Below are 18,212 nucleotides of genomic sequence, written 5' to 3' on the forward strand. Positions count from 1 at the left end.
CTGAGTTGATGCATAAAGAACATTCTTTGTTGTGCTTTTTTGACGAGATTTTTGATGTTAGATGACCATCTTAAGCCTTGAGATACGATAGAACCTAGAAACCTGAAGGTCTCTACTGTTGATACTGTGTCGTCTAGTATTGTAAGAGGTGGTAATATAGGAGGTTTTCTTCTAAAATGCACCACAATTTCTACGGTTTTGAGTGCATTTAGTTCAAGATTGATCTGGTTGGACCACAAGGCTAGTAGTTGTTCAACCTCCCGTCTGCATGCAGATTCATTGTTGTCTTGAATGAGACCAAACACTGTTGTATCATCTTCAAACATCAGTATTTTAATAGAGGGATATTTTGAGATGCGGCCATTGGCGTATAGAGAGAAGTGGAGAGAACACCCAGCCCTGGGAGGGCTCCTGTGCTAATTCTACAGGTATCTGATGTGATTTTGCCTAGCTTTGTCTGCTGCATCCTAAAGGTTAGGAAGCTTATGATACAACTGTGATCAGGTGCAGCTGGCTGATTTAGTTTCGTTAGAACAACATCTTGAATGATAGTATTGAGTGCTAAGCTGAAGTCTACAAAGAGGACCCTTGTGTAGGTCTTTGGAGAGTCACGATGTTGTAGGATGTAGTGCAGAGTCATATTAATAGCATCCTCTGTCAATCTATTTGCTCAGTAGGCAAATTGCAAGGGGGTCTAACAAGGCTTTCAAAGGTCTTCGTAACTACTGATGTTAAGAGCAACTGGTCTGAAGTCATTCGTTCCTTGATGGAGGGTTTCTTTGGCACTGGGATGATAGTAGAGCCTTTGAAGCAAGAAGGAACATCACACATCTCTAGTGATTTATTCAAGATGAGAGTGAAGATGGAAGCCAGTTAGACAGCACTACCTTTAAAGCAAGCTTTGCATTGCACAGTCCTACCAGTTCTTCTTCATTAATGCTAAATCACTTTCTCCTTTTCTCCTTCTCTTCTCCACCACCCAACAAATGTAAGATGAAACAAAGATATGGGATTGTAGAGGCTAAATTTAAAAGCAGAGCTCCTTGGACCTAAAATTACTTGCCCCCAAGATAAGTCAAGGTTCAAAATTCCCAAATCCTATTTCCAAGCAAATCCAATCACCCTCCTTCCAGTCAAATAACATCAACCAAAATAACTAAAAAGCCGTTGTCCCAACAGAGAATCTGCTTGCATTTAGAGCTGGCTATTCCATTATGAAGAAACTCCCAAGTCTTTTGACCTGCTTGTTTTCATAATTGCTGGTTTAAGATGTTGTGAATTTTTAATGCATCAAAATGGAGAACATGGAGATCTGACAATTTTATTTGTATTTCTTTGATCTGAGTGGCACTCACAAAGACTGAGATGGTTGCAAAGGTTTATAGTAGCACTTCCCAGGTTCAAAGAATAAGACTGGTGTTGGTAAAAGTGTGTCTCATTATTTAGATAAGATTAATAATAAATTAATTAAATACTAAAATTAAATCTATTTCCATGACTATACCTTTTTTTGTCATTCTTTAGTTTTCTTAGCCATCATAATCTGAGCATTTAAAGACTATTCCCATGTGAGATTTCAGAAATGAATCCTGTATGTCAAAATGTTTTGCAATGCATCCTAAATTAACCATCTTTATTCATTTATCTTGGAAATCCTCAGTTATCCAAATCATGGTTGTCTCAAAAGTACTTTGGCAAAAGGTAACTGGACTGTCTTTGTTTTTCGTTGAAGATGTTTTGCTTCCCATCCAAGAAGCTTCATCACTTATGACTGGATGGTGGGGGTGATGGAAAGATTAATTCTGAGTGGAAGAACTAATAGTATCAACCTCCCCATGTCATCTAGTCAGAACTGATGAAGCTTCTTGGATGAGAAGCAAAACGTCTTCAAGGAAAAACAAGGAAAGTACAGTTGCCTTTTGAAAAATCACCTTTATTTAGAAAGTTATTTTTTCTGCTTAAATGTGTTCTTCTTTTATTTCAGGAAAACAGAAGATGGCCAGTGTAATGTCTGAAATATCAATCCAAACACTGAAATATAATGTGGGGCATTATGTGAATTTTGACATCACCGTAGTGACTTTTTATATACTTATGGGCATAATATATTTCAAATGATCAAATGCATTTCCTTTTTTTCATTAAATGTGTAGGTGTTACAACAATAATAGTCAATAGTTTTCCAGACAGACAAATGTAGATAAATAGAACATTTCAGAAGTTTTAAAGGCACTGTGCTTCCTTCCTACAACTTTTTTTCCTGTATTGAGATTTTTTTCTTCATCTGTTTCTGTTTCTTAACTTTATTTGAAAATGTAATGTACGCGTTAGCAATAATGTTTGAAATGCTAGATGTTATCTGAGCTAATGCTGAGAAATCATTGACCATTTTGAAAGGATGGAGCCTAGGAATATTTCCAGAGTAACTGAATTCATCCTATTAGGAATTCCTTTTCTGTATGATTTTCACGGATTCTTCTTTGTGCTGGGTCTCTTCATTTACTTTGTAACCATCCTTGGGAATGGCTTCATCCTCATCATCGTCGCAATTGAGCCGAGACTTCAGACCCCAATGTACATCTTCCTCAGCAACCTTGCTTTCCTGGAGATCTGCTATACCTCCACTGCGGTACCCAAATTACTACAGACGTTTATACAAACCAAGACCACCATCTGCTTCCACTGTTGCCTTATTCAAGGGCTTTTTCACTTCTGTTTTGGTAGTACGGAACTTTTCATCCTCACTGCTATGGCCTTTGACCGCTATCTGGCCATCTGCAAGCCCCTTCAGTATCCCATCATAATGTCCAAGCACTTGTGCCTTCAAATGTCTCTAGCCACCTGGTATGCTGCCTTTATGATTATCTTTCCTAATTGTTTTATGGTTTGGAAACTGCCGTTCTGCAAGTCCAATATTGTTGACCATTTCTTCTGCGATTTCGGTCCTATGTTGAGCCTTGCCTGCACTGACACTCATCTCATTGAGTTTCTCGGAATGTTGGGTGCCTTTGTCAGTGTGATTATGACTTTGCTTCTCATCATTCTGTCCTACATTTTCATCATTGCCACCATCCTGCGAGTTCCCTCTGCTGTAGGACGGAAGAAGGCCTTCTCCACCTGCTCATCTCACCTGTTGGTGGTGTCTATTTTATATGGTGCTCTTGCCTTCATGTACGTGAGGCCCGATGTCCACTCCTCAAACCACTTCACAAGGACTGTGGCCGTCTTGAACACCACTCTTACCCCAATGCTGAATCCTTTCATATACACCATTCGGAACGCCGAAGTCAAAAAAGCCGTCCAGAACGTAATCCATAAAAGGAAGGGAACCTTAAATTCAGATAATGATTGGAACAATACTTTCAGGATTCCCAAATGTAGTAGAAATAAGATGAAATTTAGAGGACTGTGGCATCGGTGACATTTTGAGTGACACAATCAGAATTCAACTGTCAATAATTTCAGATTTAAAAATGTCTAGTTTGATGAAAAAAAGGACTAGGTGGTGACATGGTAACAGTATTCCAATATCTCAGGGGCTTTTGCCTCCTGCTGGCAGCAGAGTTGGATAATGAAGAGGTTGAGGAGAAACATGGGCCAGTCCTAATGATTGGAACAATACTTTCAGGATTCCCAAATGTAGTAGAAATAAGATGAAATTTACAGATTTGTGGGATCGGTGACATTTTGAGTGACGCAATCAGAATTCAACTGGCAATAATTTTAGACTTAAAAATACATCTAGTTTGATGAAAAGAAAGATTAGGGGTGACATGATAACAGTATTCCACTATCTTGGGAGCTGCCACAAAGAAGAGGGAGTCAAGCTTTCCTCCAAGGCACCTGAAGCAATGGGACAAGAAGCAATGGGTGAAAACTAATCAAGGTGAGAAGCAATTCAGAACTAAGGAGAAATTTCCTGAAAGTTAGAACAATGAATCACAACTTGCCTCTAGAAGTTGTAAATGCTCCAACACTGGAAGTTTTTTAAGAAGAGATTAGACAACCATTTGTCTGAAGTGGTGTAGGGTTTCCTGCCTAAGAAGGGGGTTTGACTAGGAGACCTACAATTTCCCTTCCTACTTTGTTATTCCCTTTTCCCTATCCCATTCTATCCCAATCTATTCTATCCCCAATCTATTCCATTCTGTTCCATTCCATTTCATTCCACTCCACTCCGCTCTTCTATTTTTATCATGTGACAATGGGGATGCTGCAGTGTTCCTAAGTTTGGAAAACATCCATCCGTCACCTTTTATCAGTGATGTTGTCACTTCAAACAGTCACTAAACAGATGGTTGTAAGTTGAGGATTAACTATGTTACACAATATGGAATGCCGAAGTCAAAAAAGCCATCCAGGATGTAATCCATAAAAGGAAAGGAACCTTAAATTCATATAATGGTTGGAACAGTAGTTTCAGGACTCACAAATGTAGTCGAAATAAGATGAAATTTAGAGGATTGTGGCATCAGTGACATTTTTGGGGGAAATTTTTGTTTTGTTTTAATTAAACAAAAACACACACAAAAAAAGAATCATCCTTCATTACATCTTGTAGAAAGCGTGTCGATTGGTTACAAATAAATTCCATGTGTTTCTTTCACAATCATTACTTATACTTCATTCATATTGAATTGTACATTTTAAATCAAAAATCTTTATGTATTTTACTATCAATGTACCCCCATTCTCATTTAACTATAATTATTTAAATGTGTTTTTATCTGAAATCCTTTGTGTTTAAAGACACAACCACCTACTGGCATTCATTAGCAATTTCAATAAACCTCCAATAACATTACACCTTTATTACACATTCTGGGAAAAAAATCAATTAATAAAATATCTAAGCATTTCCTCCTCTTTCCCCCCTCCCATCTCACTATTTAGAGCTTGTATCCAATTTGCTTTTACCAATACCAACACATGTATATATCATTAAACATTAACCATTAACATTTCCTTGGTATTGTTGTAGTTAATTAAAAATTATTTACTATTTATATCACATCTCCTCTCATCAGACCCAAGAGAAATTACATTTATAACAAGATCTAAACAAAAATTTGTTAATAAAATTTATGTATTTTTCCCAGGTCCCAATTTGCAATTTATATCCAAATTGCTTTTACTAGTTAAGATTATCATTTCATTATTATTATCGTAGTTAATTACTTGTTAACGAATAAACATTGAATAACAATCTAGAACAATCTACAAAATACTAAAATTCCTACTTATTAATCAGCAAAAATTAACTAATTTTTTAAACATCAACTTTCATTATCAACCTGTATCTTTCCAGTAACAAAACAGTCTTATCTCTTTTGCCAGTTGTTGTGTCAATTCTCTTTTTAACACCTTTATAAAGTTTCTGTAAACTTCTCTCCGCACTTTGTTGCTTAAAAGATCTCTCAGATAATCTCGTTGCCCTTGAACTGGTATTGAAATTAGCTTAGCTTTGGTTATCAGACGTGTTTCTGAAAAGGTTTCTCTTCTTAACTCCATCATTATCAGCCCTTTTCTTTCTCCTGTATCTTGAAAACAGGGATAGAGCTCCAGATTGTCAAATTCACTTTTCCATATTCCCTTCTTTCCACTTTCACCCATGTCTGCTCCATTAATAGGTTCATCTGTTGTCTTATCTTTATCTTCTATATCTTCATTCTCTTCTTTAATTTTTGGGGCTCCAACCCCCTCATCTTTTGCTATGAGAAACAATAGACTATCAACTTCTTCTCAAATCTCCCAAATCCTTCCAATATATTTTGAATTCCAGCCAAGATATTTTGAAAACTTAAGAATTCCTCATCTGCATATTGATTCATGTTTACAGGGGAAAAAAAGAGGAAAAAAAAAAGAAAAAAGAAGTCTAAAATCCACTGCCACTCTAGCCTTCCAAGCCTCTTTTGTGTATATAAATATATTTATTTTAAATGGACTTAAGCACAACTTCTTTTATACTTTTAAAAAAAGAAGGGTTCTGTCTTTTTCTTTTCTTTTCCTTCCCTTGCCAAAATATTTCACAAAAGCACCTGCAAGAACAATTCGTGCCCTTGGCTCTTTATCAGTTTCTGTAAGCAAGTTGCAAACGGTTCAATTACAAAGTCAGTGAGAACAAAGAAGAGAGAACAAAAGATATATTGTTTCTAAAAAAAATCAGACTCTGGCTTCCGAATGGCAGATTCGACTTTCTCATACTTGTCTCAAGTATGAGAAAACAAAGGTCTTTAAATGTCTTTAATGGAACAGCATAAAAACAACAGAAACAAAGGCAGGATATAAGGAAAAACAGCTGGATGACAGATTAAATAGATGGAAAACCAAAGCTTTGCATGGACAGGACTTAAAAAACATTGAAGGAAAATGTGATGACAACTTGACATGGACATGGCTTAAGATGGGAACTATCAAGAAAGAAATGGAAGGTTTAATACTGGCTGCTCAAGAACAAGCACTACAAACTAATGCCATGAAAGCGAAGATACAAAAGTCCACTGACAACCCAAACTGCTGACTTTGCAATAACAAAGTCGAAACTGTTTCACATTTAATATGTGAATGCAGCAAAATTGCATGATTACAAAGCAAGACACGACCAAGTTGCTAAATTAATCCACTGGTCATTATATAAAAAATATATGATTTACCTGTATCCAGAAAGACATGGGAACATAAAGTGGAAAAACGTATCGAAAATGAGAAGGTGAAGATCTTGTGGGACTTTCGAATACAAACGGATCGTCATTTGGAGCACAACACGCCAGATATCACAGTTGTAAAGGGCCGAAGTGTAGTTTATTGATATCGCTGTTCCTGGAGATGCCAGAGTCAAAGAAAAAGAACTAGAAAAAAATCATGAAATATCGCGACCTGGCCATCGAAAGTACACGGCTATGGATGAGGCATGTAACAGTGACACCCATTGTCATCGGGGCACTTGGCCCCATGTCCAAGAATTTTACAAGATACATCCACAAATTGCAGCTTCCTTCAATAACACCAGTGGAAGTGCAAAAAGCTGCGCTACTCGAAACATCTTATACGTATTTTAAGAAGGTAATTGATTGATACCTAGGACGCTGGCAGCAAACCGTATCAACCATTAGCACCAATCAATGGTATTTGTAATGCGTTTTTAAATGTTCAGTTGGCTGAGTTTCATGTTTAATGAATAAAGTAAATAATAATAATAATAATAATAATAATAATAATAATAATAATAATAATAATAATAATAATAATAATAATAATAATAATAATAATAATAATAATAATGTGAATAAACCTATGTCGCCAGACTTTAAATTTTGGACTTGGACAACATGGAACTATACCGCCTATGGTCTGACCTATGTGTAAGACACAAAATTATCCTCTACAATGTCCTACCTGACAATGACTACTTTAGCTTCAACTACAATAATACACAGGCAAACAATAGATACAAACTCAAGGTAAACTTCTCCAAACTCGATTGCAGAAAATACGACTTCAGCAACAGAGTGGTCAATGCCTGGAATGCCCTACCTGACCTGTTGTTACATCCCCAAACCCTCATAATTTTAACCCAAGACTGACTACTGTTGACTTCAGCTCATTCCTAAGAGGTTTGTAAGGGGCGTGCATAAGCGCACCAGTGTGTCTACCGCCCCTGTCCTACTGTCTCCATTTATTTGTACCCATTTACTGTGCTCATATTTATGTTTATACTCATACCTGTTATCTTTTACAAGTTTGAAAACCAAATAAAAGGAATAAAATAAAATAAATAAGCATCAGTATCAGAAAAGAGCTGGAAGGGACCTTAGTGGTCTTCTCGATTATGTAGATGCAACATTGAAATTGCTTGGGATTTAAGATGTAGAACTGAGAAAGATTACTTTTTTAAAGGACATTGCATTCTTTTGCTAAATCCTACTATGGAGACCCCTCTACTAAGATCTCCCCGATTCTAGCAGTTGTTGATGTGATGGATGAAAAATGGAGAGATACACTGAGAGAAGGAGAATCCCACCTGCTCCATCATTTTAGGATGCTATTATTTGGAGATGGCTGGCTTATTTTACAGACGTAGAATCAGGGGTGGGATCCTACTACTTTAACAACTGGTTCGCTGAGCGCACGCTTCGCTGATTGTGACAGTAAATTTCTCCTTAGTTCTAAGTTGCTTCTCTCCTTGGTTAATTTCCACCCATTGCTCCTTGACCTGCCCTCAGGTGCCTTGGAGAATAGTTTGACTCCCTCTTCTTTGTGGCAGCCCCTGAGATATTGGAACACTGCTATCATGTGTCCCCCTAGTCCTTCTTTTCATTAAACTAGACATGTGTCTTAAGTCTGAAATTATTGGCAGTTGAAATCTGATTGTGTCACTCAAAATGTCACCGATGCCACAAATCTCTAAATTTCATCTTAATTCTACTACATTTGAGAGTCCTGGAACTATTGTTCCAATCATTATCTCAATTTAAGGTCCCTTTCCTTTTATGGATTATATTCTGGACGGCTTTTTTGACTTCGGCATTCCGAATGGTGTATATGAAAGGATTCAGCATTGGGGTAAGAGTGGTGTTCAAGACCGCCACAGTCCTGGTGAAGCGGTATGAGGACTGGACACCGGACCTCATGTACATGAAGACAAGAGCTGCATACAATAAGGACACCACCAACAGGTGAGATGAGCAGGTGGAGAAGGCCTTCTTCCGTCCTACAGCAGAGGGAACGCGTAGGACGGTGGCAATGATGAAAATGTAGGACAGTGTGATGAGAAGCAAGGTTATAATCACAACAACAAAGGCAGTCAACAGTCTGAGAGACTCAATGAAATGGGTGTCTGCACAGACAAGACTCAACAGAGGACCGATATCGCAGAAGAAACTGTCAATGACATTGGACCCACAGAACGGCAATCCCCAAACCATAAAATAATGAAAAAAGATAATCACAAAGGCAGCATACCAGGTGGCCAAAGACATTTGAAGGCACACATGCCTGGACATCATGATGGGATACTGAAGGGGCTTGCAGATGGCCAGATAGCGGTCAAAGGCCATAGCGGTGAGGATGAAAAGTTCCGTACTACCGAAACAGAAGTGAAAAAGCCCTTGAGTAAGGCAACAGTGGAAGCAGATGGTGGTCTTGGTTTGTATAAACGTCTGTAGTAATTTGGGTACCACAGTGGAGGTATAGCAGATCTCCAGGAAAGCAAGGTTGCTGAGGAAGATGTACATCGGGGTCTGAAGTCTTGGCTCAATTGTGACGATGATGAGGATGAAGCCATTCCCAAGGATGGTTACCAGATACATGAAGAGACCCACCACAAAGAAGAATCGGTGAAAATCATACAGAAAAGGAATTCCTAATAGGATGAACTCAGTTACTCTGGACACATTCCTAGGCTCCATCGTTTCAAAATGGCCAAAGATTTCTCAGCAGTAGCTCAGGTGGCATCTATCATTTCAAAAGGTTATGGCTAATGCATACATTACATTTACAAATAAAGTTCATGAACAGAAACAAATGAAGAAAAAGCAGGAAGGAAGGGTGGAGGGAGGCAGGAAGCATAGTGCATTGAAAACTTCTGAAATATTCTATGTATTTACGTACATTTGTCTGTCTGGAAAACTGACACTTATTGTTTAATGAAAAAGGAATTGCATTTTATCATTTGCAGTATATTTTGCCAACATGTACATGGAATGTTACTATGGTAATGTCAAAATTCAGGTGCACCACATCATATTTCAACGTTTGGATTGATATTTCAGATGTTACAGTAGTCCTCTTCTTCTTTCCTGAAATAAGAGAGAGGAGAAAGTGATTTGAACATTAGAGAAGAAGAGTTGACAGGACTGTGCAGTGTGAAGATTAAGAAGAAATTCAAACTGTGATTCGTTGCATCTTTGAGACTCTGAATCTTGTGCTTCCTTCCCTTGACTCAAAGTAGTTGTTTCATTCTCTAAGATCATGCTGTCGCTCCCAACTCCCATGAGCTCATGAGATTCCTGATAAAACCCCATTGACTGAAAGAGCCCCCAAAGCCAAAGCATTCATAAAATATGATATGCCTAAATCTTTAGCAAGTTGCAGATAGTGTCCTATTTTTAAGCGTCCAAAGAGGAACCATTTTCTCTCAATTCTTCAGTTCTGGAGAAGCTTCTTAAAGGAGAAGCAAAACATTTTAAAGCAAAACAGGAACATCTAGACACCTTTAGGAAGAAAGCGCCTTTGGGATGTGGGAATCCCTTCCTCCTAAAAGAATGAAATATTTTGAGGAATATATTTAAAAAGGCAGAATATTATATTTCCCTAGAAGAGAAATGGAGAAGCATGGGGTTTTTTTTAGAGGCAGGAAGCAGCCCCAGTCTCCCTGCCTCCAAACAGAAACTGAGGAGGCAGCTTTTAGAAATGCAGATTTAATCATCCATTCAAGACAGGATATTTTGAAACTCCTTGCAGCAAAGGACAGAATGATAGGATTAGCCCCTTACTCAAGATCCTACACAGGACAAAGCCATTAAGTCACAATAGGAATTCCCCAACACTCTTTCACAACACAAGCCCCTTCACTGCAACACACCATAGCAGTCCAAACTTCCTTTTTGCCATAAGTGTGGGTGACGCACACACTATTACTTGCAGGGACAAAAATGATCTGGATGACTGAGAATCTCCATACAGGGAATTCTTTAAAAAGGACAGTTATGGATTTCTTTATCTATAATTCTACATCTGTAAAATTCATCCAGCCAATTCTGAATCGTAGAATCCTAAAATGACGGAGCAGGTGGGATTCTCCTTCTCTCTGTGTATCTCTCCATCTTTTCGACCATCACATCGACAACTGCTAGAATCTGGAAGCCTATGAACCTCCTGTTCCTTTGTGGCTTGCTCTTAGTAGAGGGCTCTCCATAGTAGGATTTAGCAAAATAATGCAATGTCCTTTTTTAAAAAAAATCTCTAAATTCCACAGCTTAAATCCCAAGCAATGTTGCATCTATTTAATCTAGAAGACCTCCAAGCTCCTTCCAGCTCAATTCTGATGCTTATTCACTTGTCTTGAACCTGAGATTTTGAATTAGTTGCATCCTTGCCATTTTCCATATGGAAAAGTTGTATGTATTTGGTTGATATACTTAATGCTGATAAGAAGAACCTGCACTTAGGATGCAGAAACTTGCTTAGATTAACATTTCAACAGGATGTATACAAAATTGTCAACCACAACATGTTCAACTAAGAAAAAAATATATAGACTCTCCATTCTTACCCTCCTGGCCCTCATCAAACATGTTGGGAAGACAATCTTACCACAGAAAGATTCTACATATAGCTCTCTTCTTTAAGACAGAATAGTCAGAAATATTATTTCCTTAATCGCTCCTCAGGGATATCGTAACTAATGTAATAGTTTCCATTAGGCCAATTAGTAGTTTGTGTATGGATGTCTTCAGAGAACAGCTTTGAAATAATGGAAATGGGTCATCTGAAATTATCTAAACCAAGTTGAGAAATAGGGATTGGTCATTAAGAGGGCCGATGAATTAGAAGGTCTTTTTTTGGGAGAGAACTCTTTCTACGCCAGGGGTGTCAAACTCAATTTCATTGAGGCCTGCATCAGAGTTATGTTTGACCTCAGGGGATGGGATGGGCAGGTTGACATCATTCATGTTAGGGACACCTATGGTGGCCAAGTGCTAAGGCAGAACTTTCCTAAAATCCACCCTTCCTCTCATTATTATCTCCTTCCTTCCTTCCTTCCTTCCTTCCTTCCTTCCTTCCTTCCTTCCTTCCTTCCTTTTCTTCTTTTTCTTTCCTTCTTCATTCTTTCTTCGTCCTTCTCCTCTTTTCTCATTTTCCTTCCGTGCTCTCTTGCTATATTTTCTCTGTCTTTCCTTTTTCCCTTTCTCCTTTCCTGTCCCTTCTTGCATGCTGAAATGCAAAAGGGGAAACATTTCTCCTTTTGTTTCATTTTTAGTTTCCTTTGATAGCCCTCTGCCAGCAAAAACAGAGCTCAGAACTACCCAAAATTTCCACTACTGCTTCTCCAGAAATGGTAAGAACCTGCTGAATACCACCTCTGATGTGAGGTCCCTAACAATGGTTTGAGCTCTAAGCACATAGCACTTATAAGCATTAGAGCTTCCTATAATCAATACAATACAATACAATAGTAGAGTTGGAAGGGACCTTGGAGGTCTTCTAGTCCAACCCCCTGCCTAGGCAAGAAACCCTATACCGTTTCAGACAAATAGCTATCCAACATCTTCTTAAAAACTTCCAGTGTTGGGGCATTCACAACTTCTGGAGGCAACTTCTGTTCCACTGATTAATTGTTCTAACTGTCAGGAAATTTCTCCTCAGTTCTAAGTTGCTTCTCTCCTTGATTAGTTTCCACCCATTGCTTCTTGTTCTACCTTCAGGTGCCTTGGAGAATAGTTTGACTCCCTCTTCTTTGTGGCAACCCCTGAGATATTGGAACACTGCTATCATGTCTCCCCTAGTCCTTCTTTCTCTTAAGCTAGACACATACCCAGTTCCTGCAACTGTTCTTCATATGTTTTAGTCTCCAGTCCCCTAATCATCTTTGTTGCTCTCCTCTGCACTCTTTCTAGAGTCTCCACATCTTTTTTACATTGTGGCGACCAGAACTGAATGCCGTGTTCCAAGTGTGGCCTTACCAAGGCATTATAAAGTGGTATTAACACTTCACGTGATCTTGATTCTATCCCTCTGTTGATGCAGCCTAGGACTGTGTTGGCTTTTTTGGCAGCTGCTGCACACTGCTGGCTCATATTTAAATGGTTGTCCACTAGGACTCCAAGATCCCTTTCACAGTTACTACTGTTGAGCAAGGTCCCACCTATACTGTACCTGTGCATTTCGTTTTTGTTGCCTAAATGTAGAACCTTACTCTTTTCACCATTGAATTTCATTTTATTAGATAGTGCCCAATGTTCAAGTTTGTCAAGATCCTTCTGTATCTTAAGCCTATCTTCTGGAGTGTTGGCTATTCCTGCAAGCTTGGTGTCATCTGCAAATTTGATGAGTTCCCCATTTATTCCCTCATTCCCTCATCTTCTCAGCTATCCTCACCACTCTCTGTATGGACTTTCTATCTGAGGCACTTGCTGCCACCAAACCAAACAGTAATGAAGTTTGTTAAAACAACAACAACAGTGATGCAGTTTGTTAAAACGCTCTCAATCGTAGCTCTGCAAAAAGTGGCCAGGATAGAAGGAGAAAGATGTGCTTTACTCACATCCAACGCAGAAAAAGCAGACAGATGTGTAGGCAGTTCAAAGGTAGAAATGAAAAAGTGATTTAACACAAGGTTATACCTGAAAAGCATCTTGACAGTGCTGGAATGAAATGAAGCTGTTTCTTGCCAACGTTAAAAATGGTGTGCTCATTTCTTACAAAAGTCTGTAAGTACCCTTCAATAGATAAGAATAAATTCCCTTTTTAAAAAGAAAATTCTCTGTTTTGTGCATCACATTAAACTTTTAAAGAAAGCATGAATAAGGGGTAATATAACACAATCCGAGTCATTTTTTTATTATCATCACCATCAATCTCAGCATCACCCAACTGAAAATAATATTCAGGACACGTTCTGATGCTTCTGATTTTTTTTTATTACTTTAAATTAATTCTGTCCATGTTTTGAACAGCCTGCATTCCCAGCGGTTAACCATTGCTTCCAAACAATACCACATAACATTATGTCTTAATTTTACTGGTTATGGAAGGGGGCGAAAGTCTTGTAGAGATTCTCAGCCATCCAAGTCACGGCTGTTCCAAAGGTGCTTCTTTTTTCAAAAGGCAGCTGGAAATTTCTTTGTTTTTTTTCCTTGAATGCATTTCCCTTCCTATCTGAGAAGCTTCCTCAGTTCTTCATAACTGGACAAGCTTCTTGGATGAGAAGCAAAGCATCTTAAAGGGAAAGCAAATTGCCTCTTGAAAAACATGTCCGAAGGGTTAGAATGAGAGTTGTTTGTTTACGATTTACATAAAAAGAACCTGAATGTTGTTTTTTTCAAAAGGTGCATCCAAAATCTGTGGGGAAAAAATTGAACATTTTCTGGACTTTCTTTAAAAAGTCCATTTTCCATTGTGGGAAAATGGGAGTGGGGAGATTGTACAGAGTTAGATGATATGTAGCCATAACAACATTCTTTCTAGAAAGCCAAGGTCATCCTTTGTCTCTGCACCTCTGCACCTGACCGGAATTGGATGGGTGGAACAGCCTGCATGGCAGTGGGAGATTGGACCATGTGATGGACTTGTGGGTGTGGGGGCAAGATCTTGAACGTTGAACTTAGTGGGGGAAACCAGGAAGCTTTTAGATTTGGGGTTTCCCAGGTGTGCTGACATAGCTCTCTTAAGAAATTGAAACTTTGGGCAAAACTTTGCCTTGGATTCTGATTTACTTTTGGGTGCTATTTGGAACCCTGACGTTAGATTTATGTTATTCCATGGTTCTTTAGTCAGTCATTTCTCAATTTCTTTTTTTAATTTACTTGTGACTTTTCTCAAATACTTTCTTCCAGCGTAACCCCCTTTTCAGAGAATCTTTAACTTCTTTGTTCCTGAGGGTGTAAATAAAAGGGTTGAGCAATGGTGTAACCAATGTATTGAGAAGGGAAACTACTTTGTTCATATTGAACGACGCATGCCCTGTTGGTCTGACATAGATAAAAATAATTGCCCCGTACAACAGAATAACCACAATTAAGTGAGAGATACAGGTAGAAAAAGCCTTTTGCCTTCCAGAAATGGATGGGATTCTCATCACAGCAGAGATGATGAAGAAGTAGGAAACCACCGTCAACAAGGAGTTGCTGAACACCACAACGGTGGCCACAACAAAGACTGTCCATTCAACTGGATGAGTGTCCGTGCAAGCCAGCTTTAGCAAGGGTCCAACGTCACAATAGAAGTGATTGATTGTATTGGGGCCGCAGAATGGAAGTCGGAACACTAGAACGGTCTGCACCAAAACAGTCATCAGGCCACCAAACCAGCATCCACAAGCCAGTTGAATGCAAACTCTGCTACTCATGATTACGTGATAATGAAGAGGGTGGCAAATGGCCATGTAACGGTCATACGCCATGGCGGTGAGAAGGAAGAATTCTGTGGCTCCTAGGAAGAAGTGGGAAAAAGCTTGAGCTTTGCAACCAGCCAGGCTGATAGATTTCTTGACGGCGAGTAAATTGGCCAAAAGTTTGGGGATTGTAGCTGTCACATACATGATTCCTAGGAACGAGAGGTTGCCGAGGAAGAAGTACATTGGCTTATGGAGACTAGGGTCATAAGCCACAGTGGCAACGATGACAACATTCCCAGTGATGGTCAAGATATAAATCATCAAGACGCCCACAAACACCAGAAATCTTACTTTTAGGATACTGGGAAATCCCAGTAAAATGAATTCGGCGACAACTGTTTGGTTCTCCATCCAAAACCTGTTCATCCAAGAGCAGAATAATTGTTCAGCAGTATCAGAGGAATGAGTCATTGAAATGATTGTTCTACAACTTGATGTTTTATCAGTCAACCCAACCCAACCCAAAGCTTTGGCCTAGAAGCAAGTTCAATCCTCCTCCATCCTCCTCCTCCTCCTCCTCCTCCTCCTCCTCCTCCTCCTCCTCCTCCTCCTCCTCATCATCATCATCATCATCATCATCATCATCATCACATTTTCCCAAAAAATGCAGGATCCACTTTTTGGAATCTAGAACCAAGTTCAGTAGGAATTTTTTAAAATATATATATTTACATTTTCCAGAGCTTTTAGTGAAATATGTATGTACCAGAAAGAATAATCTTGTTAAATAAAGTTGATTATTTATTTTTTAAAAATCCTCAACCTAAGGTTTTGTTGTATAATTTCTATAACATAAATCTATCCATTTTTTCTTGGGAATTTGAAGAAAACAATCAAATGACCTCTTTTATACAATACGATACAATGGCAGAGTTGGAAGGGACCTTGGATGTCTTCTAGTCCAACCCCCTGCCTAGGCAGGAAACCCTCTACCATTCCAGACAAATGGCTATCCAGAATCTTCTTAAAGACTTCCAGTGTTGGGGCATTCACAACTTCCGAAGTCAACTTCTGATCCACTGATTAATTAATTTTGTTTCTTTTTATACTGATACTTGTCAGCTTGACATCCATACCTGTCTATGATATGGCTATTTTAAGTTCTTCTTATGGGAAGGTGAAGGGAAACTTTTGGGATGTTTTTCCCCCCATGGTATTCAGTTAGAATCTACTTTCCTGTTACCTGAATCCATTAGTCTATCTTGCGAGCTATGGAGTGATAAAGAAAGGAGAAAACTTGACCTTTATTTTAATGTGGCATCTTTCCAGAGATTGGAAGATGCCATATGGATCTTCCTGTCCTCAGTGCAGGAATTGAGATCAAAGCATCTCAGGCAGATGGTCGTTTAGTCTTCTGTTGGTTTCATCCAATGAAGAGGAGTCTATGAGCGATTCAGTAGCCTTTTTGGCAATCTATATTGAGAGAGAGAGAGAAAGAAGCACACAGAGAATGTTGATTAATATATGGTGTATACAAGGGCAGTTAAAAACCATTCCCTCCATCCTTGATTAGGTAATGCCAGCCCCACTTGGTAGATCAGACCAAAAAAAAGGATCTTTTAAAATTGTGTTTGCCTATAATAACAAAATCACACCACTCTGATTATGCTGGATCTCTCTCTCCTTCTTATTATAGTTTTCTATTGAATAGAATAACAGAGTTGGAAGGGACCTTGGAGGTCTTCTAGTCCAACCCCTTGCTTAGGCAGGAAACCCTACACCACTTCAGACTAATGGTTATCTAACATCTTCTTAAAAATTTCCAGTGTTGAAGCATTCCCCACTTCTGGAAGCAAGTTGTTCCACTGATTCATTGTTCTAACTGTCAGAAAATTTCTCCTCAGTTCTAAGTTGCTTCTCTCCTTGATTAGTTTCCACCCATTGCTTCTTGTCCTATCCTCAGGTGCTTTGGAGAATAGCTTGACTCCCTCTTCTTTGTGGCAGCCGCTGAGATATTACCTCCAGAAGTTATGGTTGTTTCAACACTAGAGGTTTAGAAGAAGAGATTGGACAACAATTTGTCTGAAACAGTATAAAGTTTCATGGATGTGCAGTGGGTTGTACTGGAACACCTCCAAGGTCCTTTCCAATCCTGTTATCCTGTTCATTCAGTGAATTAGGGAATCCCCTGTTTGATATGATTTTGAATGTTACCTATTTGTTCAGGAGTTAAGTGTTTTTTAACTCCTCATTGTCCTAGAAATGGAACATATAGTTCCATCAAGGTCAACTTTCTTCTCTATAAGTGCAAATACAATACAATACAATCACAGAGTTGGAAGGGACCTTGGAGGTCTTCTAGTCCAACCCCCTGCCTAGGCAGGAAACCCTATACCGTTTCAGACAAATGGCTATCCAACATCTTCTTAAAGACTTCCAGTGTTGGGGCATTCACAACTTCTGGAGGCAAGCTGTTCCATTGATTAATTGTCTAACTGTCAGGAAATCTGTCCAATAATTTAATAAAACAATTTATCAGCAGTTTAATGTGCCATTGTTATCATTTAACCAGTGTTCAATTGCTTACATAGGAATTTATGAAAAATCTGGTATATTATATTTTTAACTTCATTATTCAACTTCATTTATTATAAACATCTGCAATTTTAATTAATTTGCTCGTTTTCTTCAAGAATGTGGCCACAGTTGCAGATGCAATCCAGATAGGAAAAAGGCAGGCAGGAGTATGGGTTTTATAACAAACCGAATGAGCTAGACCAGATCTTAATGTGAAGAGATGAAAAATTAATCAAGAGGATATACAATTATGTATTAACTTTCTAACTGGAAGAAGAACAAGTAAAAGAAACAGTGATAATATGGGCTCAGAATTTTGGCTATACAATAGACTTGGACAGGTGGCAGAAATTATGGAATAGAAATCATCAACTCACAATGTCAACAGCACATTAAAAAAAACCATCTATAAAATGTTTTATAGATGGTACTATTCACCTGCAAGATTAGCGAATATGTATAAAAATAAGTCTGTTAAATGTTGGAAATGCAATCAGACACCAGGGTCACACCACCCTATGTGGTGGACATGCACTAAAGCAAAAAATACTAAAAGAAAATGCATACATGGCTGGAAAAT

General features: G+C 38.5%; 3 protein-coding genes across 3 annotated transcripts; 1 reads left to right on the forward strand and 2 right to left on the reverse strand.

Moving 5' to 3' along the window:
* Positions 1-2,398: 2,398 nt before the first annotated feature.
* On the forward strand, positions 2,399-3,421 carry LOC309400608 (olfactory receptor 6X1-like; the record flags this gene model as incomplete). The annotated part of the gene is made up of 1 exon (XM_081969168.1): positions 2,399-3,421. One exon carries the CDS (start codon positions 2,399-2,401, stop codon positions 3,419-3,421), a length of 1,023 nt encoding a protein of 340 aa, XP_081825294.1.
* A 5,044-nt stretch (positions 3,422-8,465) lies between these two features.
* LOC309400609 (olfactory receptor 6X1-like) lies at positions 8,466-9,407 on the reverse strand (the record flags this gene model as incomplete). The annotated part of the gene is made up of 1 exon (XM_081969169.1): positions 8,466-9,407. One exon carries the CDS (start codon positions 9,405-9,407, stop codon positions 8,466-8,468), a length of 942 nt encoding a protein of 313 aa, XP_081825295.1.
* Positions 9,408-14,521: 5,114 nt separating this feature from the next.
* LOC309400611 (olfactory receptor 6X1-like) lies at positions 14,522-15,376 on the reverse strand (the record flags this gene model as incomplete). The annotated part of the gene is made up of 1 exon (XM_081969171.1): positions 14,522-15,376. The coding sequence occupies one exon, from the start codon at positions 15,374-15,376 to the stop codon at positions 14,522-14,524; it is 855 nt and encodes a 284-aa protein (XP_081825297.1).
* Positions 15,377-18,212: the final 2,836 nt, after the last annotated feature.

Source organism: Natrix helvetica (genome assembly GCF_964273705.1).
Source record: "Natrix helvetica genome assembly, chromosome: W".
In the NCBI taxonomy this organism is placed as follows: domain Eukaryota; kingdom Metazoa; phylum Chordata; class Lepidosauria; order Squamata; family Natricidae; genus Natrix; species Natrix helvetica.